Raw genomic sequence first — 24,478 nt, forward strand, 5'->3', positions numbered from 1 at the left:
CAATTCTGACTTGGTCCAAAGGAATGGAAGGGTTTATCCTAACGCAGCTAAAACACATGGGGATGTTTTACATTTTTAGATGTGTTACAAAAACAAAGGGGATGCTTTAGAGGAGTGGAAGAGTTGACACAGTTGCTTGGGCTTTCCCGGGTGGCCAGTGTCTTGTCTCTAATGATGGCTATGACCTGATAATTCAAAGAGAACTAAGAAAAGTGACTGGCATGCAGCAGGCTTGCTAACTTGGGTGTTTTAAACCGCCCAGTGAACGTATATACCAGACAGCCTTGCAGGTGACAAAATAAGCAGAAGTCCTAAAACTTGCTTTGTTGAGGTGGGAACAGCTGTCCTGAGTCAGGGCTCTTTTCTTAGCTGAAACCAGCAAGCGAGCGTTTGTGTTCATTGAAAGGATTAAACATGGCACTGCAGTCAGCATGCTAGATACCCTGTTTGTTTTATTTGCAGGAAAAAAAGAAAACTTCATCATTATTATTATTATTCCGTAATAAACTGAATCCCCGCAAAGAGCATGAGGGCTCATCTCGCATAGCTCCATGCTGGTGTGGAGGTGGGTGGGCTTCTGCTGTGCCTGGCTTGCCCAGAGACAGTTTCGCTGCACAGGCAGCTTCTTACAACTGGGGAACACCTGAGAGTCAAAGCCTGTAAAGCTGCCGTGCCAATCCTGTAATAGACTTCCCTGAAAGCCTATTCCTCTCCGTTCGTGAAAGAATATTCATGTTGACAGCATGTGTAATACTAGCCAGTAGCAATGTTTTTCTGAGCAGTTGCCTTTTTTTTTTTAGTCTGCAACAGTTTCTATACAACGTGTTCTTTGGGGAGTGTTGGAGCTCTACAGGTGTTACACATGCAGGTAAGGTATTAAAGATTTTTTTTTAAAAAAATATTTCTCTGGATTATATTTGCTTTAGGCTTTTATATTTAAAAAAGAAAAAAAAACACCAACAAAAAAACCCAAAACAAAGCCCTTCAACAAAGCTGTAAAACTGTGAGCAACGTCCTCTTTAAAGCTTTTGTATATACATACATCCACACACGCACACTTTTTTTTTTTTCCCTTGGCAAGTGGAGCTGTGTCAGAACACACACAGTGGGATGTGAGACATTCATTAATTGTGTTTTGTGTGCCTGTGTGCATGCAAGCGGTTCTTTGAAAGTGCGAGCTCCCAGGCGAGAGGCGTTTGGAGCCACATGAAACGACTGCAGCTTCAGGGCAGAGCCAGCCCCAGGCTTCTTTCCAGCTTTTCCTTGGCTGGAGCTATATGGTGGATGGAAGGTGGTGTGCTGCCTTTGAGGTGAAAGCTCTGCCTCTTTGCAAGTTCCTTGCTTTCCTCCTGCAGTTGCATCTTGGTGAGGATGCTGGGTGTGTTTTGCCCCTATGGGAATCGAAACACCCTCTCTTGTCAGCACAGACCCGAAATGTCCATCCTCAGTGCCAGCCGTGCCGCTAATACTGGGCTTCTCTCGGACGTGGCATTGGTGCAGTGTTTAGGAGGTGGCTCCGGAAGGGGGCTGGAAGTGGCAGCCCCCCAGCCCTGCGGTGTGGGGTGAGGGCTGTGTGGGCTGACTGAGGGGCCTTGAGCCTGGGGCAGCGGCAGGGCATGGATGTATGAGTGTGGCAAGTCCCTGTGTTGCCTGGGCAAGAAATGGCGCTGGTTACCTGCCTCACTTTGCTTCTCTCCAATTTTCCTGACTCGGGGGAAGAAGAAAATCACTGCCTTTCAGGAAACTTAGGGGCTGGGGGGAGCGTAAGGTGAGGGATGCTGAGGGTCTTGCTGCCAGCTAGTGGGATGGTGAGGGGTGGCAACAGGGAAGAAGAAGGGGCAGGAATCTGGAGAATTCCTCTTGCACCCGAGGGTCTGGTTGGGATGAGCTGCCCTCCCCGTGTGCTACCTGAAGAGCAGGGTGGATGAGCCCCCGTACCAGCCCCAGCGAGGGCTCCCCGTGTCTCCTCTTGTCCAGCTGGGTCCAACCCCACGTCACACGCACCAAAAAATTGCTCAAGCCACTTAATGCTTGGTGGTCCTACGTAATGCGCTCGATGCTCTCACAGTCCCCTGGGAGCCCAGGGTGGCAGGGGGATCTGTGGCTCCAGCCTGGTGACCTTCCTGCCCACCCCGGCCCTGATCCTTGCAGCCGCCTGCCAGATCCCGGTCCTGCCTGGGCCACCAGCCCCTCTCCCGGGGCGGGTGGTGTAAGAGCAGAGGAGAACCAGCCAGGTGGCTTTTGAAAGTGGCTCGCACCCCCCACCCCCCACCCCGAGATGTGACTTAGCAGCAGTTAAGATTATGGGGTATGTTAATATATAATTAATGGTAATGATACGGACGGTGGGTTATTACAGGGTAGCTGCCGGTGCTAGCAGCGTGTGCGTGAGCGCTCGGGGAGCGATTTGCGAGCGGGTCTGTCTGGTCATGTTGTTCCTGAAGGGTGTGGGGGAAGATGAGCCAGGTTCTGGGCCTGGTTCTCTCCCTCCATGCGTGGGGCACCAGCTGGCCCCAGCTCGCCAGGGCAGGGCTCTCTGGGGGCGCTTTGATGCATTTAATGGGGGGAGAGGCTGTGGCTCTGTGCTGCTGTCACAGCTCTGAAAGGAGCCGGGTCACCCTGGCCAAAGGGGCTGGGTGGCTGGGGTGCCCTGGGGCAGGGCTCGGGGGGCTGCGGAGCAAAGACCAATGCACCCGCCGCGGCTGCCCCTCTGGGGGCTGCAGGAGATGCAGGAGGTGGGTTCAAAGCAGCAGAGATGCAGGATGCAACATGCTGGGTGGCACCCACGCACTTGGATGCTGGGCCCAGCACGGGGAGGCTCTCCGCCCACAACCGGGTTGGGAATTTTGCCCCAAAACAGTTTTTTTCCCATGCCAAAATAATTTGGCAAATTGAACCCAAATTGGGGCTGGCATGACGATGTTAGGTGAATCGGGGTTTCTTCGCTGAGTCTGCCCGGGATGGGGTTGCGCAGGCTCCTCTCCTGGCGTGCTGCTTCACCAGCACCCGTGTCTTTCTCTGCTGGTCTGGTCCACATGTGCATCCCTCCAGGCGTTGCCAGCGGCAGCCATTGGGTGCTGGGGAGATCCTGCTCTGTGGGGCATGTCTGTTTGAAGGGCAAGAGAGATGCCCACATCTCCGAGCTAACAGTGGACTGCAGAGCTGATGGCCAGGGCTTTATGTCTTGCACGGCTTCTCCATGCCATGCGTCCCTCCAGGAGCCAGGAGATGGTGAGGCATGGGGCAGTGACCAAGTTGGGGGAGTTTGCTCTGAGGCAATGGTGGAAGCCTCTGGGGTTGGAGATCCTTCTGGTTGGTGTCCATGGGCTCGTTGCCAGGGTGGCTCAGGAGGGGCTTTGCTCAGCTGGAGCTCGGCTTTGCTTGCCGGTTCTTGTGATGAAGGAGAGATGCCAGAAGGGCAGGCTGGAGGGCAGGTGTTTTCAAAACCATTTTGCCTGGAGAGGCAATTAGAAATTGAGTTTTGTCCTCAGCCAGATCCTGCTTTGACACAAGGTCTTCTACCTTGGAGCCTAGGCATGGCCTTGGTGGGAGTGCTTGTGTTTGAGGGCCTTATGGAGGTCTTAGGGCTCTACGTGAGACTCGGCTTTATGAAAACATCCTTGTTTTTGTTGCTGAAGCCACTTGTCTGTACTGTCCCCATGCAGCTTCACTTTTAGCATTTGGTGCTCTTCAGCATCCATCCTTTTAACACCCAGTCAGTAACTGGGAGGCACGTGATTGCTTGTACCAATTAATGGCAATTCCCGTCAAACCAGACTTGTGTTAGGTTGAGGAACTTCCCATGTGTTAGGTACCACCTTCTGTAGATGTTCTTCTGCTCCTCCTGCAGTGCCCACGGAGGCTGGTCAGCCCAGGGTGATGCCATTATGCTGAGCACCCTGTCGGTGGGACCCCAGTTCCCCCTCCTACAGCAGCCCCTGCTGCCAGCCTCGCCTTGTCCCCTCCCAGCTCTAATCCCTCCCCACTCTTGCAAAGTGCAATTAGGAGCAGCCTCCCCGGTGGTTTCTGAAAGCCCAGACTTCAAAGGCAGTGATGGCTGGGCAGGGAGAGGATGGGCTGTAATTAGAGACCTGCTCAGGGGGCAATCAAGGGGGGATGCTTGTCCGGCTCATGCAGGGTCCTGCTGTGTGACCTCCCGCTCCCGGCTGAGGCCCCGCTGCCAGCAAAGGCTGCTGCCTCGCTGCAGGGCCAACGCCGGGAGCGGGAGCCAGGCTCCCAAGGACACCCTGCTCTGCTCTTCGCCTTCCCCACCACTCGAAGCCGTGGGCTGGGCTCACCCTTTCCCCACCGCAGGCATCGTGCCTTGGCGGGTTATGGGAAGCTGGAGCATCTCCGGGATGCCTGACGGTGCTGGGGAGTGGGGCAGGAGCTGCGGTGCATGCAGTAACCCCACCAAGGGTGCTGGCTCCGTCTCTCTCTGTGCTAGCGGGGGCCAGGCTCCCAGTGTTGGGTGGCGGGCGCCTGGGAATGGGGGTCACGTCCCCCCACCAGTGTCTGCACAGCTCTGAGCGCAGTGGGGCCGCGGCACCGCAGCCGGAGCGGCTGGGCAACAGCACCACGCTGGAGGAACTGGCCCAAAGAAAGTCTTGGAAAACAATAGCAATTGTTCTCTGCCTTTGTTCCCTTCCCTCCCCGGAGGAGACGGAGCTGTGCTCGCTGCCGGCGGGTGGCCAGCGTGAGTGTGACTGCCTGTGCTCCTGCCTTGGCTCCCGGGGAGCCCACCTCACGTGCTGCCTGCTCCACCGCCTGCCGCCCTCCTGGTCCCACCAGCTTCTCCAGAGCCTGAATCATGGGTAATGTAATAATAAAAGCTTTACATTGTCATACAGGCAAGGAATAAAATTGGGCCCCGATTCTTTTTGTCATGGGGGCAAGAGATTTTCTTATGGCTGCGGAGCAAAGCGGTGCCAAAGCCGCTATTCTTTGCTGCAGGGCACTGGACCTGCCAGAGGGAGGACCTGGCCAGAGCCCTGAGTGCTGGGGGAGCTCTGGCTGAAGGAGGGGCTGCGATGCCCACACCTTTCCCTAACACCCTGTGTGGTCCAAGGTAGGCTTCGTCCAGAGAGAAGGTGCTGGCCGGGCCCTAACCAGGGAGTCACAGGATTGTTTCTGGTCCAGGCAGCGCCGTGCATCCCCTCTCCTATCCTGCTGGTTCCTGGCAGGCCCAGGCATGTGGGGTGAGTCCCCGGGCTTCCCTGCCGTGGCTTTTTCTGCCTTTTACCACCATCCGCCCGCTGCGAGCTGGAGCGTGTGGTCACTGCCCAGATCAAAGGACTACAAGGCAAAGGCGGAGGGTTTCCTGCGGGGCTGCCAAGGGAGATTATTCTGTGCACGGGGAGCGGCTGCGCATCCCAGAGCCAGCTCCAGGCCCGAGGCATTACCCCACGGCAGCCTGCTGAGAGCTGTGGCGCTTAGCACCGGGTTTGCTTGGCCGAGCTTACAGTTCCCCACGCAGAGTCCTCAGGTTTGCATATTCAGCCTGGTGAGCTGCTGCTGCTGCTGGAAGAAGGCTTAGACGTTTGCAAAACCCTTTCCCTTTCTCCCCTCTCCTCTTGCAAGCGCATGCTGTGCAAACCCCCAGAGGCTTCAGGCAAGTGCTATGGCTGAAGAAGCACAGAGCTGGGAGCAGGCTGGGGTGGGCTTGGGCGCCGAGGGGCTTTCCAACAGTAAGTGCGAAATGGGAACGTTGCCCGCCTCCTCTTGGCCCTAGGAACTCTGTTTATCCCCTTTGCAGAGGGATCTTAGCTGAGCTCAAAGGCGAGCAGGGCTTTCATGTTGCAGCTGGAGCAGGGAGTCCAGGCAGAGCTCCTGGGTCTCCTGCACCTCTGCTGCGTGACACGTTAGCCCCCTCACTACTCTTTGCCTCCGTGTAGACGTAAGACCTACAGAAAACACCCAGAGCACCCTTGCCATAGTCTGCATGCGCACAGTGGCTTGTGTTTGATGCCCTCCATCCATATGGAGCCGCTTGCTGGAAAGTGGCGATTGCAGAACCAGGTTGGGGTCCTGTGGCTGCAGGGAGGTGGCACTGCCTCTTGCAAGAGGTTTGGGCACACTGGAGGGAGGTGGCAAAAAGGAAAAAAAGCATTGTCACCGAGGGACAGGCAGCAGCGAAGGGCTGTTTGTCACTTGCAGGGAGGGAACATGGGGAGCTGTGGCCGTTGGGCGCTGCCGAGCCCCGTCCCGAGCAGCCCTGGTGCAGAAGTGTCCTGTCTTTTTGCTTGTACTGGCCAGAGTTCAGTGACTGCTTTTTGGAGCCCTTTCAAAGCCCGGCAGCTCGGTTGCCATGTGTCCTCCAAATGCAGGCAGGACGCTCAGCTCGCTCCTGGCTGCCTGGGAAGAGACCTGGGCTGCAGGTCACCAGCCCTGCCTGCCTGCCGGGACCGCCACTCCTGGCTCCTCGGTTCCCCGGGGCTGGCAGCGCTGGGAAGGTGCGTGGGTGTGTGGACACCGAGGGCTCTGGGATGTGAGCGATGCTGGTGGTTCGCCGCTGCCCGGCAGGGGTTGCTCCCGAAGGCAGCTCCGCGCCTGGGAAGCTGGCAGCAGGACGTGCAGCGCTGGGGCAGCTTTGTGCTTTTTTTTTGGTGGCTTTCCTAAAAATGGTGCCTTTTGCAATCCTCCCAGTCCTTCGACAAAACTTTTCCTGGCAAAACCTCTCCAAAACTTCTGGGAATTAAGTTTTTGAAATGCGATGGGGTTAAAGACGTTTACACTTCTTGTACAATGCTGACAGCTTTCCTGGTGTGGAAATTTCTTGCTGGGACTCCAGTTTATGTTGACGTGTTGGGCTCAGGGAGCTGAAATTGCTCCAGGAGACACGGGGAAGATTTTCAGCCTAGGAGAAAGGGCTGAGGCGACAAGAGGGAGCCTTGGAAATGGCTGAGGATAGAGACCCCATCTGTCCCTGTCCCACCATCGGGGTGAAGGTGGTGTTCTGGTGTCCAACCTGAACTGGCATCTGGAGAACTGCAATCTGGGGTGATCCTGAGAACAAGTTTCCCCCATTCCTTTCGAAACCGACCCCAAAGAGCTGCTCATGCAGGCAAGACTGGCTGTGTGTGCTCATTGCTGACCTCCAGCTCTGTCCCTGAGGATACGTGTGGTCACACCTGTGTGGTGGCCAGCCAGCCTCAGCTGGCTCCCCTGGCCCTGCCGGCGTGGGCAGGAGGGTGGGCACAACACTGCCTGCTGCCAGCCAGAGCCCACGCTGGGGACACCCATGAGATGGGCAGTTCTGTATGTTACGTATAGGGTCCCTCCAAGCTTTGCCACAGCCAGTGCCTGTATGCATGCTGCATTTCAAGGGGGGAAGCTCTTGCAGATGTCAGGAATAAAGCCTGAAATGAATAGGACTAACAAGCCCTGAAACATGACTTTGTGTCTGCAAATAATAAGGAATGAGTTACAGTCTTGGAAGAGCAGAACATTACCCTGTGTGCAGGGTCCAGCCTGTCCCTGGCCTTCATTAGGTGCCCTCCTTGCACTGTCCTCTGCATGGAAGCTCTGCTTGAGATGTATTGTCTACAGATGGGTTTCTCAACCTTTTCTGACCCAATGATGGCCAACCTTTTTGGTGGAAATCCAAGGATCATTTTGTTCGGAGCCGCCACATGGTTTTATTTACGACCCGTGCGAATTAGGCAAACGTCGCGCTGTTTGTCTCTTTTATTTCATCTTCTCGCGCTTGCTTGTGCACATAGGAATGTGCGCGTGTGTGCTTAGGAACAATTTTGCAGACCACTTCCTACTGCCGTTGGGACACAGAGCAGGTCCCGGACCCAACGCAACAGCCGGCAGCGATGGGCCCCTGTCCTTATTTCACATCACAGCTCGGTTCCCTGGGGAGGGAGAAAAGTGCCAGGCACTGCCCAAGCCACTCCACCATCTTCTGTCCTGCCAAGGTCCCCAGCCCAGGGATGGGGAAGATCCTTGAGGACCATCAACATCCCTGTTCTCACCAGGAGACCGTTCATTAACGGCACGTGGCTGAAAGGCAGCCTGAGCCCACGGTGCTGGGCTGAGGACTGCCTGGCATGTCCTCCATGCTCATCAACAGGGGCTTTGGTTCCTCCACCTCCTGCCAGGAGCTCCCTGGATCCCCCTGCTTCTGGAGGGGACACCCGCAGCTGTGTCCTCAGGTCTGGAGATGTCCCCACCAACTGGCTTTTTGGCCGAGGAAGTGCTCAAAGGCAGCTGCATCCCCTCGGAAGAAACCAGTCGTCCTGGCATCCCCGGCAGGACTTTTCCTCCCTCCCCAGGAGGAGTCGCATGGGCTGCCCAGACCCTCGCAGAGCTGGCGCTGGCCTTGGCGGGAGACTTCCCAAAATCCATCCACTTGTGCGAGTCCCCTACTCGGGGCAGTGCTGCCAGCTCCCAAAGCCACGCTTAACTTGACACATGTGTGCGGCCTTGGGAAATGCAGCAGTTCTGATTCTTATTTGTGCTGCCTTCTTCAGTGCCAACCTGCCGGGAGGCAGGGCCCTGGCAGCAGCTCCGCTCCGCTCCGTGCTAGCCGCCCTTCCAACGCACCGACCTCTCTGCCGGATGGGCCCCGGATGCCGGTCCCCGCTCCTCCTGCCAGCAGACGTGGCGTGGGGTCCCGGTGAGACGGCTGGTCCCAGCCCTGGTGCTGGTGGGCATTGCCAAGGCCACAGGGAGCATCACCAGTGGCTGAGCCTGTTGGGGGTGGGGTGGTTTGCACCTCCCGCATCCCTTGCAGTCGCCACCAGCAGCTGCCTTTCAGGACCCCTGGGTTTGGGTAGTGGCTGTGCCACTGGGTGCTGTCCCCAGCTCAGGGGTGAGGATGGATGGGGAGCCAGCGGTGCCTCACCTCTGCAGCTCGCTCTTGAGAGAGGTTAAGCTCTGCTTAGGTTCCACTTAAACGTGATTCCAGTAGAGGCCCAATTTGGAGGATGCCCAGAGAGAAGCTTTGTGGGGAGGGGACTCCGTGCAGCCCTACTCAGCGCAGAGCATCCCCGGGCATGCGTGTGGCTGCTCTCTGGGTTTCAGGGACTGTCTGACTCCGGTACGGAGGTACCAACCCCATTTGGCTGTCTCCAGGGTCCAAGTAGCTGCTCTTAGGATTTGGGACGGAGGTGCCGGGTGCTCTGCTCCACCACGTGCCCGCGCCCCATGGGCTGCACCCTCCTGGCCACGGCACGGAGGGTTTCGGGCTAGCAAGGGCTGGCGACAGACCGGCATGAGGCATGGCTGTGAGTCCAGCTCCGGCTGTTCCTCGCTGACGAAACCCCCAGTTTGCAACAGAATTTTTTGGCGTATCATCCTGGCCATCCGCTTTCTATTCTAGTGCTCGCCTTGCGGGAAGGATTTGGGGATGGGGGCGGGGGGAGCACATTTCAATTGTTCAGGGAATGGAAGTAAGTTGTTTTGCGGCTGGAGAAACCCAGTGGAGCTTGCTGCGTGCAGGGAGTTTTTCCACTGCTGTCTCTCCCATTTGAACAGCATAACCTCGAGGGTTTCCGAACTGACGCTCAGCACGTTGCCACCATCCTCATGGCAGGGCCGGGTCTGGTGGCCGGCTTTGGGCTGGAGCCTTGCCCCGGGCACTGGCTGTGTATCACCTGCCCGAGGCCATTCTGGGGGAGAAATATGCACCCTGTGGGGTCTGACTTGTTTTTTGAGCAGGGTGGAGTGAACCGGAGGGGACAGAGGATTGCCCCCCAGTACAGGCTGGGATTGTGCTGCTGGAAGCTCAAGGCTTTTGGGGTAGAAGGTTCCCACCTTGGTCTCTCCAGGCAGGAGTGAATCTCCCACCTAATCCCATGGGATCCTGGAAAAATGAATCACCAAAAATTAAAGGAAGCAAAGAAAAAAAAAATATTAAAAAATCCCTCCCCAAAGCCGCCTTCCAGAGGGTTGGGCAAAAGATAAAAGCTCTCCAAGGAGCTGGGACTCCTCCTCTCCCACCACTGACTTCTCATTTAAATGTCTGCGTGCAGGCTGCAGCCAGCACTGCCTCCACGGCCGCCCCAGGGGAGCCCCCACCAGCCCCCCGACTCCCACCGCTGCCTTGCCCCCGGGGACGATGCCCACACAAGGGGACAGCAGAGCTGGGGCTTAGCACCCCAGAAGCAGCTCGACGCGGCGTGTCCCCGAGGCAGATGAGCCAGTGGTGGGGTGCTTTGGGTGGTCCTGCCAGCAGACTATGTGAGAGCTCCTGGGGGGGCTGAGCCGAGCGGCGCCTGCCTGGGCACGGAGGAGCAGACGGCAGTGAGGTCCCTGTGCATGGACCCCCTGAGGCCAGCCCCCCGATGTCGGCTCCGCTGCTGCTCTGGGTCATTCTCCTCCACTGGGCCACCAGCGGGGGCTTCATCCGGGGAGGCAGGACGTGGCAGCACTGCACAGGTAGGAGCGAAGGGTGGGCTGCGCCGGGAGGGAGGCGTCAAGACAGGCTGTGTCGGGAAACGTGCCGGGACCCGTGTGCTCCCACGGGATGTCCCCTGCGCTGCCAGGGGAGACCCCAGAAAGTGTGCTCTGTTTTGGGGGGCATGTGGCTGCTGCGGGGTGCCCCATGTGGGGCAGCCTCTCCCTGGCAGCCTGTCCCTGGGGTTTCGGTGCCTGGGTGCCAGTGGGCTGAGCCTCAGGGTGACAGCATGGTGCGATGCCTCAGGTGCTGCAGCTGCCTGCACCCGTGGGCAGCGGGTAGTAGGGTCATCCCTGCACCTGCGGCCCCACAGCGTGGCAGCCAGGGAGCGACCAGCAGTTCTCGGTGCCGTGGGGAGAGCCAGGCGCCCGTCCCTGCGGCACAAGCATTGTACCAAGGTCTGCTGACCCCAGCGACCAACATGCTGGGATTGGGGGGGAGGAAGGAGAAGTAGAGGAGAGCCATGAAGTCCCCCTGGAAATTCCTTCAGGCCACAGACTCTCTGGAGCTCCCTGTGCTCTCTGCCAGGCACAATCCTGGCAGCAAAAGCTCCCAGAATGTTTCCGTCCTGCCGCCCCCTCCGAGGCGCTGGCAGCTCCTCTGGCATTTCCCGCAGGGAAGTACCAAGAACAGCCTGAGCCGAAGAGGGTCCTCATCCCCTGGTTCTGCCTTCCCATCCCCATGCCGCGCGGTCCCGGTGTGGGCAGCAAAGCTTCAGCCCACTTTTTAGGGCTGCTGGGGCCCAGGCTCCGTGTGCTTGGGGCTTGTCTCAGTTTGATGGCGCCTGTATTTACATTGTGTTACAGCCCAGCTGGTGGTGAAAAGGAAAGCTGGGAGAGATCGGAGAGTTTCTGCCCACCACCTCTCCCCCTAGGTGCTCCGGTCAATCCGGGGGTGTCCCTGCTGTCTCCAGGCAGCCTCGGCTAGAAGGATCCCAGGGTTGTGAGGGACCAGCATCAGCACATTTAAGCGTCCCCACGTCCCTCCTGCCGGCGCCTGGTGCAGCCCTGATGCTCCCAGCCTGGGCTGAAACACCCCGGCCACTGTCCGAGCCCTGCTCTGATGGGTAGCAGCGACTGATGCAGGAGGCAGGCTGGAGCACACATCTTTGGGTTTCAGGATTTGGGTTTGGTTCTAGGAGTCGGTCCCCTCCTGGCCAACAGCATCGGGCACAGCCACCGGCTCCAGCTGAGCTGTCCTCCGGCTCATCCCCACCGCCCCCAGTGCAGGCAGGGGGTCCTGAACCACCCCGCAAACCCAAGCCTGAATTCAGCTTGTGCATTTTGCTGAGAAAACAGAAACTGGTCATTCCCCAAGTCGTGCCTTTCTGAAATAAGTTGTTTCCGTTAAGCCTCCCCCACTGAGGCTTTGCTTTGGGAGCAGCATTAAGCAGCGGAGGGGCGGACAGGGGGAACGCCGAGGTGGCAGGGTGGGAAGGACCTTGCCATTCTCCCTGCTCTGGGCTATTCAAAATATTCAAAAAGACACACAGTGGACACAGTTACCACTAAGGGATGTCACACAAGCAGATTCCTCCTTGCTCTGCCCATCTAGGTTTGGGTTGCAGGGGGTTCCCGGGCAGAAACACTTCCCCTCTCCAGCTGGTTTGGATTCAGACACACACGGGTCCAGCCTTGCTCACAGCTCCCTCCCTCCCAGCTCTCCTGCTGTGCCCCAGCAGCCAAGATTTATTAGTACAAATAGGAGCTAAAAGCCTGGTCTCACTGGAGATGGGACAGAATCAGGATTTTTTTAAGTCTAGCCAAGTGCTGCTTCATCCTGTAAGCATCATCATCAAGCTCTGGTGCCCTTTGCTATGGCCACCACAATCCTGCCAGAGAAACATTCAAAAATAAAAGCTGCGAGAGTGCCAAGGTGAGGATGGTCAGAGAAGCATCCGCTGTGGGTACCGGCATGGGGCTTGCTGAAACATCGGACCGATGCCAACCCCAGCACTGGTACGTGGGGACAGCTTTGCAGTGCTGGTGCATGGTGCTGTTCTTCACCTGGGTGATGCTCTGGGGCTGGGCACGTTGTTTTCTCCTCTGGGGAGAGGATAATTATTTAATGAGTGGTTTTGGTGCCTGCCAGGGGAGTATGTGCATGTGTGCAATGAGGGCTGGGTTGGGAGAGCCTGGACCGGGATGGAGAGAGGAGCACCGTGCCCCACCGCCCCCGGGAGGATGGGGATGGGCGGCCGTCCTGCAAATGAGCCTGTGGGGGCTGGATCCCTGCCTGCTCTTCTGGCTCTGGCTGTTGTTGCTGGTGCCAGTGGGTCCCGAGGAAGCTGGTGGCAGCCTGGGGCTGCCTGGCCAGCAGGTCCCGGCCCTGGGGTCAGCGTTCAGAGCCGTATCGCTGGGGCGATTCACGCAGGTGAGCCTGCACACTTGGCATTGCTCCCGGGTGGTCAGGCTGCCATTGTTCATGACGTGCTCCGCTGTCTCTCGGCACAGACCTGCGCCCACTGGACATCCTTTCGGAGATGGTCCCCGCTGGTGGGCTGGCCCATGGCATGAGGGTGTTTCAAGTGCAGGGAGTGCGCGGCTTCCAGCTTGCTGCCTCGCGACCCCGCGTCCTGGGCTTTCCTGCCTCCCGGCTCTTCATCCACTGCGACCGCTTCCCCGAGGAGTTCTCCATCATTGTCACACTGAGGGTCCTCAGCGTCCCTGCCAAGGTAAGGGCTGCCAGCCGAGCACAGAGCGGGCACAGCCCGGCCCTGCAGCTTGTGGCATGCAGATCTGAGTCCGTGCCCTCCCGCAGAGAAATGAGTATGTCTTCACGCTGATGGCGGAGGAGAGCCCCAGCGTGCTGGTGGGGCTGCGCTATGCCCCCAACAAGCTCCACTTCCTCTTCTGGAGCCAGGAGCGCGCCGGCGGCTGGCAGATCCGCGTCACCTTCCCCAACGTCTCCCTCTCCGACAACCAGTGGCACACACTCGTCCTGGCCGTCTCTGGCCAGTCCTTCTCCCTGACAGTGGACTGCAGTGTCCCCAAGGACGTGTAGGTCGGGGACAGTGGCGGGGGGCTCAGGAGGGCTGGTAGGGTGAGGTGCCTCCCCCAGCATCTCCTCCAGGCACCAGCAGATGCTATGAAATTGTCCCTTGACTCTTCTCTGCCCATCCGCAGGGTGGTGGAGACCCCGTTTCCAGCCTCTCTGTCAGTGAAGCGAGCCAGCTTCTACCTGGGCAACAGGAGAAGAAGGAAAGGCGTGTTTACGGTAGGTGCCCCATGGTGCAGGGCTGCCCAGGGGTGAGCTGCAGCCCCCCCTCGGATCCCTATGCTGGCAGGGCTTGGGCCATGGCACAGGCAGCGTAAGTGGCCATGGGTCCCACCACCAGCCTCAGTCCCAGTCTGGCTGTGGGCGTGCAAGGGGCAGTGCTGGCCACTGGTGCTTTGTGGGACAAATGTGTTTTTAAGAGGACGTTGCCAGTGGTGCAGCAGCAGAAGGACAGTCGTTGGCACAGCCTTGTTGATATAAAAGTTAGGGCAGTGCCCGATCCTGACCAGTAGTGAAAAGCAGAGGCGGTGAAAGCTGCCTGCAGCTAATGAGCCCCTTGCCAACGCTCCCCTTGCGCCAGCTGTTAAACTGCCCAGGATGGAGATTTTGGCAGGCTGGGCATGTAACGAGGGTCTGATAAATGCATGTGAATCCCAGGGAGGCTTCCACGGCCCAGGAGGGAGGGGAATGAGCAAGAGTCAGGGGGGAAATCCAGGGCATGAATCATCTGCAGTTTCCATTTCTTGGTCTTGCTGGACTTGTTCTCCATCCTGCTGCTCCTGCTTTCCCAGGGCTTGCTGAGACAGCTTGTCCTGCTGCCAGGAGCTGATGCCACCCCTCGGATATGCACTGCCATGAACTTCAAAGTAGCAACGCTCTCTGTCCCCGCTATCCTCCAGGATCTCCCTGCAAAACCAGCGAGCAACGAGGTGCTAAAATACCCCTACGGTCAGTAACTCCCCACGACATGGGCTCGGTTGGTTGCCTTCTGTGTTGGTTGAGGAAGGCTCCTTGTGTGGGGCTGGGCACGGAGCAGAAGCAGAGGGGAAGAACGTGTCCCCAGCACCCTCTGTTTCTCAAAGTGTGTATGGGGTGGGATCCCTGTCCGAAGCTCCCCTTCCTTGGTAGTGCTGGGCACATGCCAGTGACCCCCCAGGTGTCAGCCCCTAGGGTTTGCTCGGCCGGTGGCTGTCTGGCTCGGTGCTAGGATGCCATGTCCCCCATTCCCTGGTGCCCATCATCAGGATGGAACCGGGACGGCCAGCCCTCCATGTGTGCACGGGGATGAGCCTCGCTGCTCCTCTGTCGTGTGCGCTAAGAGGCACCTGCCTTGCTCCTCTCCGTGCCCAGAGACCGACACAAAGGTGACCCTGGGGTCCCGTCCACCCTGCACCAGGCAGGAGAAGACACAGTTCTGGTTCAACGCCTCCCGGCGAGGCCTGTACCTCTGCAATGGCAGCACCTGGATTTCCTTGCTGGAAGGTACTGGTGTGCAACGCGCTCTTGGGGATGGAGGGAGGTTCTTGCAGCCAAGGTGGGGCAGAGATTTGCCCTTGACAGCACTTTGGGGTGGGAACCAAGTCAGGCAACAGCAGAACGAGGGGTCTGGGGTGTCCCCCTTCCTCTCTGCTGTTTGGCCCGGCTCCGCTTTGCTCTTGGTGCCCGCATCAACACTTCCAGTGCAGCTCTGGAATCGGGTGTCCCTGTGAGCCAGCTCCCCTACCACTCACAGAGTGCCCATGTTGTCCCTCCACCTTCATGTCATCCCAGCTCTGGTAGCCTTCGTGCAGAAAATAGTGGGGCGACAGTGGAGTAACAAGGTGGCAAAGCAACCAGAGCCTGGAGGGATGGTTGTTACTCGCTAACAACACGGATTTTGCCTACTGGTGTGCTCCCACTCACTGTAGACAGTCTGGCCAGGATCTCTGGCGAGGACGTGGAGGATGGGGCATGCCCACAACTGAATTGTCCTTCCCCCCTCTCCTGGGGTTTTTCTTATGCTGGTACCCACATGGAGACCTCATGCGGGGATCTTGCTGACCTGTGCCCTTTGATGCCACCAGCACTGGCCCATCTTCTAGCCCTTCTCCTGCCATTTGTCCCTTCCGGTGCCCACCCATTTGCCGTTGGGACCACACTTAGGGTTTCTGTTCTAATTCCTGGCATTAATTCTGTCTAAGTCTTCTCTGACTTCTTCCAGAGCTCATGCTGACTCCAGCCAGAGAAAACATCTGGTGCAGGGCTGCTGCAGGTGGGTACGGGTTAACCCAGCTGGTCTCAGCAGCCCAGGCCCTTTCGCTGTAGCTCTGTTCCTCTCCTCATTCTCTTTAGGATAAATATATCAACCCGCTTGGTAAGAAGCGATCAAAACATGTGGCATCTCATCCTTCCCCCCTCCCAGGGAAGACTGCTCAGCAGAGCTCTTGGCAGCCCTGCTCTCCAGGGCTGGATGGGCCTGGATGTGCTGCCCAGCGAGACGGAGTCAGGCCATTTATCACCCCCTCGGGTTTTGGCCCCTCGCCACCGGCGCCACCAGGACCTTCATTTTCCCCCACAAAGCTCCGTACAGCAGCAAGCGCTGGCAACCCAGCTCTGCCTTTGTCACGTAGGGCACCCTTCCAGGCCAGGTCATCTGGTTTTAACCTCACCCCTCTTTTTTTTGTGGCCTCCTAGTCAAACATCGGCTGGACTACGTGGAGGAGTACCAGAACCTCGTGACCAACTCTGAGACGATGGGTGTTGAGCTCTTCACCATCCCAAAGGTGGGACTGTTTGCAGCCACTGCCAACCGGTACAGCCCCCCAGGATCGGCCATCTACAAGTGGACTGACGGGAAGTTTGTGCCCTACCAGAACATCCCCACGTACCAGGCTCAGTCCTGGAAGTATTTCACCATAGGAAAGAAGGTCAGTCTGCCAGGGAGGTTGTTTCAGTGCCTTCACGTTTTAGTATATTAAACTGCAATTGCCCCTCACTGGCTTCTCCTCTGAAGCCCTGAGCCTCGAGCATGGTTTAGCAGGAGAATCTTTCTCCCTTCTGTCTTTGATGGGGTCACACTGATACACATACTCATCTGGTAAGGGTCTGTCCTAGGGACCGGTGGCTGCTTGGTGGGCTGCCCTCTGTTTTACTAGGTTTGCTGAGACACAGCTACATCCACACGGGCCATTTCCAGCAACTGATGCTGGCAGCGTGGGTAATTGTGCGTCCAGAGTGCTCACGTCTCTTCCCTGGGGATCTCCGGCATGTCTGCAAGGTCAGCCTCCGCAGCCAGCTGTTGGAGCTGGACCGTGCCATGGGCTGGGGTTCTAGCAGGCTCTGCCTGTGCCCGCCTCAGGTGTAGCGAGTGCCAGTGCCAAAATGTCCATCCCGCAGAGGCGCAGTCCAGCCTGGTCTGGGGGGGGCTCACAGCACGGCTCTGCCCTGGCGCGAAGGCTGAGCCCCGCGGGGCAGGGTTTGCTGCAGTGCCCACCTGGCACGGCAAAGCGAGGCCGGGGTCACCCGGGCAGTGGCTGCGGCATTGCTTTTGGGGACACGCGGCTCCTGACGTGGGACCACAGAGAGCAGAGCCCTCCCTGAGCTCTGCCTGCGGTGGGTGTCCAGCCACACGTAAGGTCTGCTCTGGTCTCAGAGATCTGCCTGTGGTCTTAGAGAACCCGTAGCTCCCTCCCGAGACCCACTGAGCCCAACCTCCTGCATTTTTAAGCCCGCTTGCTTTTGAATCAGTCCAGGACTTTGGAGCCATGTCTCCTCCCTGGGCATTCTGCCACAGGACTTCTGCAGAGTATCTGCCTGGTTCCTCTCCCTGAGGAGCTACTTACCACTTTGCGAGGAGGCCTGGGCAAGCCAAAAAAACATCTGCTGAGAGCCAGCTCTGTGCCGAGCTCCCAGAGAAGTTGGGACTGCTCCCCCTCCGGCATGGCCTGTTGTGGCTTTGTCACCAGACACAGCGCAGGGTGGCTGCAGGGCTTCCCTGTGCAGAGCCACATGCTCCAGGGTACAGAGGGATGGGACAGAAGTCCTGCCCCCAGGCTTGGTGGTACCCACAGCCCTGCTGTTTTGGATACACATGGGCCACATCCCTCATTACCTGCCTGACGGTGGGGTCCTGCAGAAAACCTGGTCAAGCCCTGAAAATGCAGCTGCGTTGCAAAGCTGGCCTCGGGCTGGGGGCCATGCCTGCCATCCCCAGCACTGCGCGGGCTCTGCAGAGCTCCAGCTGCACTCTCACGGGCAGGAGATGGCAACATCTGCTGATGGGAACCACCTTGAGACTCCCCAGTGTTAGTCTGGAGCCACAACACCCCCTTGCAGCAATGGCTGCAGGGGCAGGGAAGACCACCAGGCTGGGGGGTCCCAAATCTCCATGGTGTCCCACACTCGTGTTGGTGCTCACCAAGGCTCATATGCTCTGGGTTTGCCTTCAGGTCTTCACTGAGAAAAAACTTACTCAGACTTACTAGGCAGGATGGCCTCTCTCCTGCACAGCTTGGGGCAGGTTTTCCAGTTGGTGCTAGCCTTGGTGCTCCGGAGTGGCTGGGGACAAAGACAGGTGCTCTGGGTGCAGCTGCCCATGCTCAGCATGGAGCTGGTGCCCAGACAGATGTTGCACCAGCAGTGGTGCAGATCTCTCCAGTTAGCCCAGGTTCCTTGCACGTGTTGCAGGTGGGTGCTCTGTAGTGTGGGGACATCTCTGTAGGTGTCAGCACCTTGTTACTGCCCCAGGACTCGCTGATGCTCTGCCAGGATGGGGTGAAGAGCCCCAGAAGGCAGCAATCAGGGTCTCCTGGTGGCTCCTGCCAATGGAGAGCAAGGGACCACAGGCTCCTGAGTTGTGGGGCTGTATCCAGGCCTTTCTCTTCCCTCTGAAGCTGTGCTTCTGGAGATGCCCTGAAGGGACTCCCTGGACCGGGACCGGCAGGGAGAGCTGCCCAGCACTGGGGATGCACCTTCCTTGGTGTGACGTGTGCACCCAGCGCAGACCTCCACTGAGGGTGGAAGGTCTCTCTCCTTGGGGACGGCTGAGCCTCGGCTGGACAAAGCCCCAGGCTGGTGCTGGCAAGGTCCCGCACTGGGCAGGGGGCAGGAGACCACCCCCACTGGCTGGTGTCTGCTTGTGGACTGTGGCCTTGTGCTTCCTTGTGGCCCAAACAGGGGCATAACCCCTGGCACGCCATAGGAAACACGCCGGGCTGGCGGGGCCGGCGTGCCACACCGCACGCCCCCACGAGCTCGCATGTGCTCCCCGCCTTGCGCAGGGCCATCTCCGCTGGCGTGCACTTGTCCCTGACACTCGCAGTGGGGCTTTCTTGGTCCGGCAAATGCTTTGTCTCGGAATCATTATTATGGTTATTATCACGATATCTGTGATTTTTTTTCTGAACAACCTTTCCCTACGTGGAAGGTTTGGTAGCTCAGGCCCCTGCCCCTGCCCAGCCTGTTTCACCCACATGGCTGTGCTCTCTGTCCCCGGGGCCGGTGGGGTGCGAGCGGCTGCGGCACGGCTCTCGCTCCGCTTGGCTCCAAGGCTGTGGTGGTGGGTTTTGTCCCTGCGCGGGCTCTGCAGGCAGCAGGCACTGCCTCTGCCATGAACAAAGGCCCCCGCAGGCCAGCAGGTCCGGGTCCCCGCGTTGGGTGCACTGTACTGCTTGGGGGCTGCTTGGGGACCCCTGCCAGCCAGGGCTGCCTTGTCCCACACCAGCCGCCTCAGTCCCTGGCCCTGCATCCCGTGAGCCATTCTGCCTGTGCTTGTCCACGCTGCTTCGAGAAGAGAAAACCAAGATGTCCTGGCTTGTTATTTTTCAGATCTTCCTAGCAGTGGCTAATTTTGAGCAGAATGACAGGGGTCAGGAGTTCTCTGTAATATACAAGTGGAGCCACAGGAAAGAGAAATTCATCACGTACCAGAGGATCACCACGCACAGCGCTAGGGACTGGGAGGCATTTGTCATTGAGGGAGAGGCTTTCCTCGCAGTGGTCAACCACAGAGAAGGTACCCAGCCCTTAAATTCCCTACCGGCCCGGCTCAGATGGGGCAGGTGGCCCTGGGGTGACACCAGGGACCACGGTGCCCCGCGGCAGGCACCCTGCTCGAGAGCATCCTCCCGTTGCCGTGGAAACACTGCAGCTTCCTGCGCATCCTCTGCCAGAGCGCAGGGCATCCTCATAGGCATGCAGCTGGAAGCACGGTGTCCCTCAGGAAGCCTGAACCTTGGCAGACCATCTCATTTTAGGGGAGAAAAGCACTTGGGGAGGTGGCTGACACGGTCCCCCCCGGGTTTCTGACGGTGGGGGACAAGGACAGGAGTAGGGGCAGTGTCTTTGCTGAATCTCTCTGCTCTTAATTTGTTTCCCCCAAAGCTACGTAACACAGTGGGGTGCTGAGGGCAGCTGCATAGGTTTGCAGGGGCTGAGCCTTTTGAGATGCCAAAGCCTTGGGCTCGTGAGCACACAGGAAAGTGAGGGAAGCTGAGTGAGAGCCTGCTGATGTCCCTCCGTGGGCACCCTCCAGATGTGATCCAGCCTCCTTCCCCTCCCAGGCCATGAGTTGTTCTGGGTTGGGGCATGCACCTCTCAGCACAGGGTATGAATGGGTCAATACCACGTCCCTGGGTCCCCAGGATGCTCCCAGCCGGGTTCAGACGCTGGGCCGGTGAGCTCCTTCACTACCATCAGGGCTGGCTCCTGGGGCATCAGCTCCTCTGGCACCAGGCTCAAAGCTGGTGGCAGGTTGCTTGGGCACCAGCTGCCTGTGAGCTGGGCTAGAAACTCCCTGTGTCACCTGTTGGACCCCACCGCAGCCAGTTTTGACAAGACCTACTCCCATGGCAGCTGCAGCAAAAAGGTCCCTTCGGTGGCCATGTACATCATGCAGGGGTTAAGACCACCATGGCCAAGCCAAACCAGAGGTGTTCCCCTTAGGGGTGGGCGAGGGTCAGTCCCTGAGGAGCTGCCACTTATTATCCCCATGGCCATTCCCCACACACCCTCTTCTGCCTGCAGCCCTTCTTGCCAGTCTCTTTCATTGCAATGAGGACTGGCCATAAACCCATTAACGTGTGGTCCTGCTGCTGCTCAGTCACCAGAAACACCAGCAGGGCCAAGACGGGTACAGCAGTGCTCAGTGACTGTGGGGTGGAAAGGGGCTGGGGGTGCCCCCCTCCTGTCCCAGTGAAGCCAGCTCTTTGTTAGAAGAATGTCTCTGGCTGGAGGGGTTGTGCCAGGGTGAAAGTGCAGAAACTTTTTAAGCTTTAAAGCCGGCCGGGTCCTACACAGACATGAGGTCAAGATGCTTGAACAGAGCCCAGGAACTGGACGGGGCATGTGTTTGGGTGCTGGTGGGCTCAGCCTGAGTGCTCAGCACGGGGCAGGCTGTGGGCTGTGGCATCCCCTCCCTCTTTCTGGAGTTCAAGCCATCAGCCAGGATTGGCACAAGGAAGTCCCTGGCCAGCTCCAGCACTCGGGAGCTGAGCACAGGGACTTGGCTGAAAAACATCAGCATGGTGCCATTCCAGCTGTGGCCCCCTCCCAGATGTGCAAGCTTGTGTGCGAAGGGCGATGGCAGCCCGTGGTGTTGGTAGCTTAGGGACTCGGCTGGGACTGGCCCCGCTTTAGGTGGCTGCTGTGCCTCTGGTGTGCTGCTGGGGTGGGGGGACAGCACCCTCCCATCCCTCCTCTGCCAGGGGCTGTGGGAAGCTGCCACCGCAGGTTTGGGAACAAGCTGTCAGCGTGTTTGATAGGGATGGAGGCTCTAGAGGCTCTTTGACTACTTCTTGGGGAGCAATGGGTCACTAGCCATCAGCCTTGCAACCTGCTGGCAAATATTTGCATGGCTGAACCTGTTCCTGGGTCTGGTTTCTAACACGAGCCAGGCGTTCCTTCTCCTCATGGTGCACGTCTGTCTGTCTGTCTGTCTGTCTGTCTGTCTGTCTGTCTGTCTGTCTGTCTGTCTGTCTGTCTCCCTCCCACAGGGAATAACCACAACATAGACAGTGTGATATACAGGTGGAACCCTAGGACAGCGTTGTTTGAAACCAACCAGACCATCCCTACCTCTGGAGCCTATGACTGGGAATTTTTCACCATTGGGCCGTATTCCTTCCTGGCTGTGGCTAACACGTTCAATGGCACATCCACAAAGATCTACTCGAACATCTACATCTGGCTCAGTGGCTCTTTCCAGCTCTTCCAGTCTATCCTGGTAAGGCTTGGCCACTGATCAAACACTACACCTTGGTCTCCCCTCTGGGTTTAGACAAGCCGGGGAATAATTACAGAGAGAGATGTTCTTTGGTCCTCTGGAAAGGCAGTGAGATTTTCCCACTGATTCTCCCATAAGGATTGACACAGTGAGGTTTATTTTTTTCCTTGGAGGATTTTAGGAGTGGGTAACTTCCCTGCTGCACCTCTGGCAGGTCCCCACACACCTCACAGCATCCTTGGCTTGCAAAGGCTCGTCCATATGCACCTTCTCATGTGCCTTCCTTCCCCACAGACTTTTGGTGCTGCTGACTGGGAGGTTTTTCATGTCGGGGACAGAGTCTTCCTGGCTGTTGCAAACAGCCACAGCTATGACAGCAAGACGCCAGCACCCTCTAACTTCTATGCCATCAACTCCTCCATCTATGAGCTGAACATCACTGCCCAGATGTTTGTCAAATTCCAGGACCTCCTCACCTACAGGTACCTCTGCAAAGAGTCAGGGTGCTCCTCAGTCCACGTCCTTCCCCTGAGCAACCTGGAGGTCTCCTGGAGGGTTTGTGCAGGCTTGCACACTGCTAGGGACCGAGACTTGGTGGGGAGGGCAATGGGTGGCAGGTCTTTGGCACCAAATCCCAGTGGGAGCTAGGAAAAGGCCCTGGATTTGGGAACAAGGGTGGATTTCCTCTCAGAAACAGCCTGGGAAGAGCAAGGTTTTCTGTGTGCCATCAGGGTGGCAGAGACTGGGGTGAGGCATGGACATACAGCCCCTTGGGGCCACCTCACCTGCCCCTCTGCTTGCTTCATCCTCAGTGCCCTGGACTGGGAATTCTTCTCGGTGGGAGACGACTCTTTTCTGGTGGTAGCAAACTCCTTCGATGGCTTCACCTTCTCCGTTAACAGTATTATCTACAGGTACTGCTGTGGGGGGAGGGCAGGGTTGGCTGGTTGTTCCCAGCGGGAAAGAACCTGCCGGGAGCCCAGCATGGGGGCATCCTGTGTGGATGCTGGCACAGCTTCCCAGGGAGGACAGATAGGACTGCTCCCTGTTTCTGGAGAGGTTTCTGAGCAGGAATGAGAAGCTCCAGTAAGGGTCATCCCACCCTGAACCGCAGCAGGGAGGTGGGGGATGACAGCCCCACGGCTCTTCTGCCCCATTCCAGGTGCCTAGCTTGTGCCCCAGGAGCTAACTGCCCTTCATGTGCAGGTGGCAAGGCTATGAAGGCTTCGTAGCAGCTCACCACCTCCCCACTGTCGGCTGTAGAGACTGGGAGGCATTTCACACCGCCGAGGGCTCCTACCTCCTCTACTCCAGTGCCAAGGAGCCGCTTTCTAAGGTGCTCAAGCTGAAAACCACCTGAGGTGGCTGAGACACGCTCAGCTCATCGCCAGGATTGGGGCAAGCTGGGCATCGAGGTGAAGATGGACCACAGAGCCCGGGAATGGCTGCAGCATCAGCCCTGCAGCTGGCTGGTTGTGCACTCCGCTGGAGGGGGAGGAGGAGGAGGGGAGCCCCAGGCTCCCTGCAGCCTCGCCCCGGGGGCTGGCAAGGGGGCTGTGACCCTGCTTGGGTGCTGTTTCTCCTGGGCGAGCTGTCCTACCATGCTCCAGAACCATGTTCTACCAAGGGTGCCTGGTGCCCAGGCACTTCCCCGGACTCACCGGGACCCTGAGGCTTGGTGGTCTCCAGCCAGGAGGGACCCAGAGCCGCTGTTGATTGTGGCCACAGCCTGCACAAAGCCAGGGAAGAAAGACCGAACAGTGTGTGTTCTGCTGGGAGGGGTGTATGGCCAGGGGGAGGAAATGGCATGTAAGAAATTGGGGAAAAAGGTGGCTTTGGGCTTGGCTCTGGCTGCCCAGTGCCTGGGGCTGCAATGCTGCTGAGGACCCACCTGGTTCGATATTGCACGCTGCGCTTTGTATCCATCTCCAGTGGCCTTGCCACCCCATCCCGCTGCCGCAGGTGCCTGCCCACGCTCCCACTCTGCCGTGGCCAGTTTTGGTTGTCCTCACTGAGTGACGTGTGTATGTATTGTACAAATCGACAGATGTGTACAAGGAGCAATGCTGGTCCTTGCACGCCTTTGCATGAGGTTAGCAACTCCTGAGCAAACCTGCATTGGGACAAATCCAGCTACCATGGGCATGGGAAAGACCCAAAACTGCTCCAGGTGAAACTATGGCCTCTTTTCTTTTCCTTGCCTTTGCTGGGGGATTCTTTTGCTTAACCAGGGCTCTAATAAACTGTGTGTACCCAGCCTTCGTCCCACGCGCAAGCTGCAGGTACCAGAGCTGCTCTGCCTGTGGCAGAGGCTTCCCTCCACTCAACAAGCCACTCCTAGGTGAGACAGGGCCATGTCTGTGATCACAGGTGGCCCGTGGGGATAAGGTGGCCCTGAGCACAGCAACGTGCTGGGGTGAGGGTGCCCCTCTGCCTCCCCCTGCCCGGTAGCCTCTGCCTCTCCTGACCAGCCCAGAACATCGCTCAGCCTTCCCCAGCCCCAGGTTTCCTGCTGGGGCTGGGCCACCCACCCTGGCCCTGGGGAGCCTGTAGGAGATGCCAGCACACCAGGAAGGGGCTGGGGGGGTCGTGGCCTGAGCTGCCCTGGGGTCCAGGAGGGCTCCCAGGCAGCCCCTGCAGACCTCCCTCCTCCTCCAGCCCAGCCACAGCCACAGCTGGCTTTGCTGGGAAGGACCATTTCTTGCTTGTGAAACAAGCCAGAACTTGATTCGCTTCCATTACGCTCAGCCACGAGCAACATCTCTAATTTGGCCTCGAGGAAGGGCAAGATAAGGTGAGACACAGCAGATGAGATGCAGAGGCACCATTTGACCAGCTGGCCCCTGCTCAAGCAGGCTGGGGTGAGGGTAGAGGAA

The 24,478-nt window shown here is 58.3% G+C and overlaps 1 protein-coding gene across 1 annotated transcript; it reads left to right on the plus strand.

Moving 5' to 3' along the window:
- Nucleotides 1-22: 22 nt before the first annotated feature.
- Nucleotides 23-23,859, plus strand: TSPEAR (thrombospondin type laminin G domain and EAR repeats). Its single transcript, XM_040613113.1, has 13 exons — nt 23-868; nt 12,859-13,079; nt 13,166-13,404; nt 13,531-13,621; nt 14,194-14,350; nt 14,753-14,884; nt 15,603-15,653; nt 16,076-16,308; nt 19,208-19,394; nt 21,373-21,602; nt 21,897-22,084; nt 22,415-22,516; nt 22,809-23,859. The coding sequence occupies exons 1-13, from the start codon at nt 733-735 to the stop codon at nt 22,960-22,962; spliced, it is 2,121 nt and encodes a 706-aa protein (XP_040469047.1). The 5' UTR covers nt 23-732; the 3' UTR covers nt 22,963-23,859.
- The last annotated feature ends 619 nt before the right edge of the window (nt 23,860-24,478 follow it).

The sequence above is a fragment of the Falco naumanni genome, chromosome 13 (assembly GCF_017639655.2).
Source record: "Falco naumanni isolate bFalNau1 chromosome 13, bFalNau1.pat, whole genome shotgun sequence".
Classification (NCBI taxonomy): domain Eukaryota; kingdom Metazoa; phylum Chordata; class Aves; order Falconiformes; family Falconidae; genus Falco; species Falco naumanni.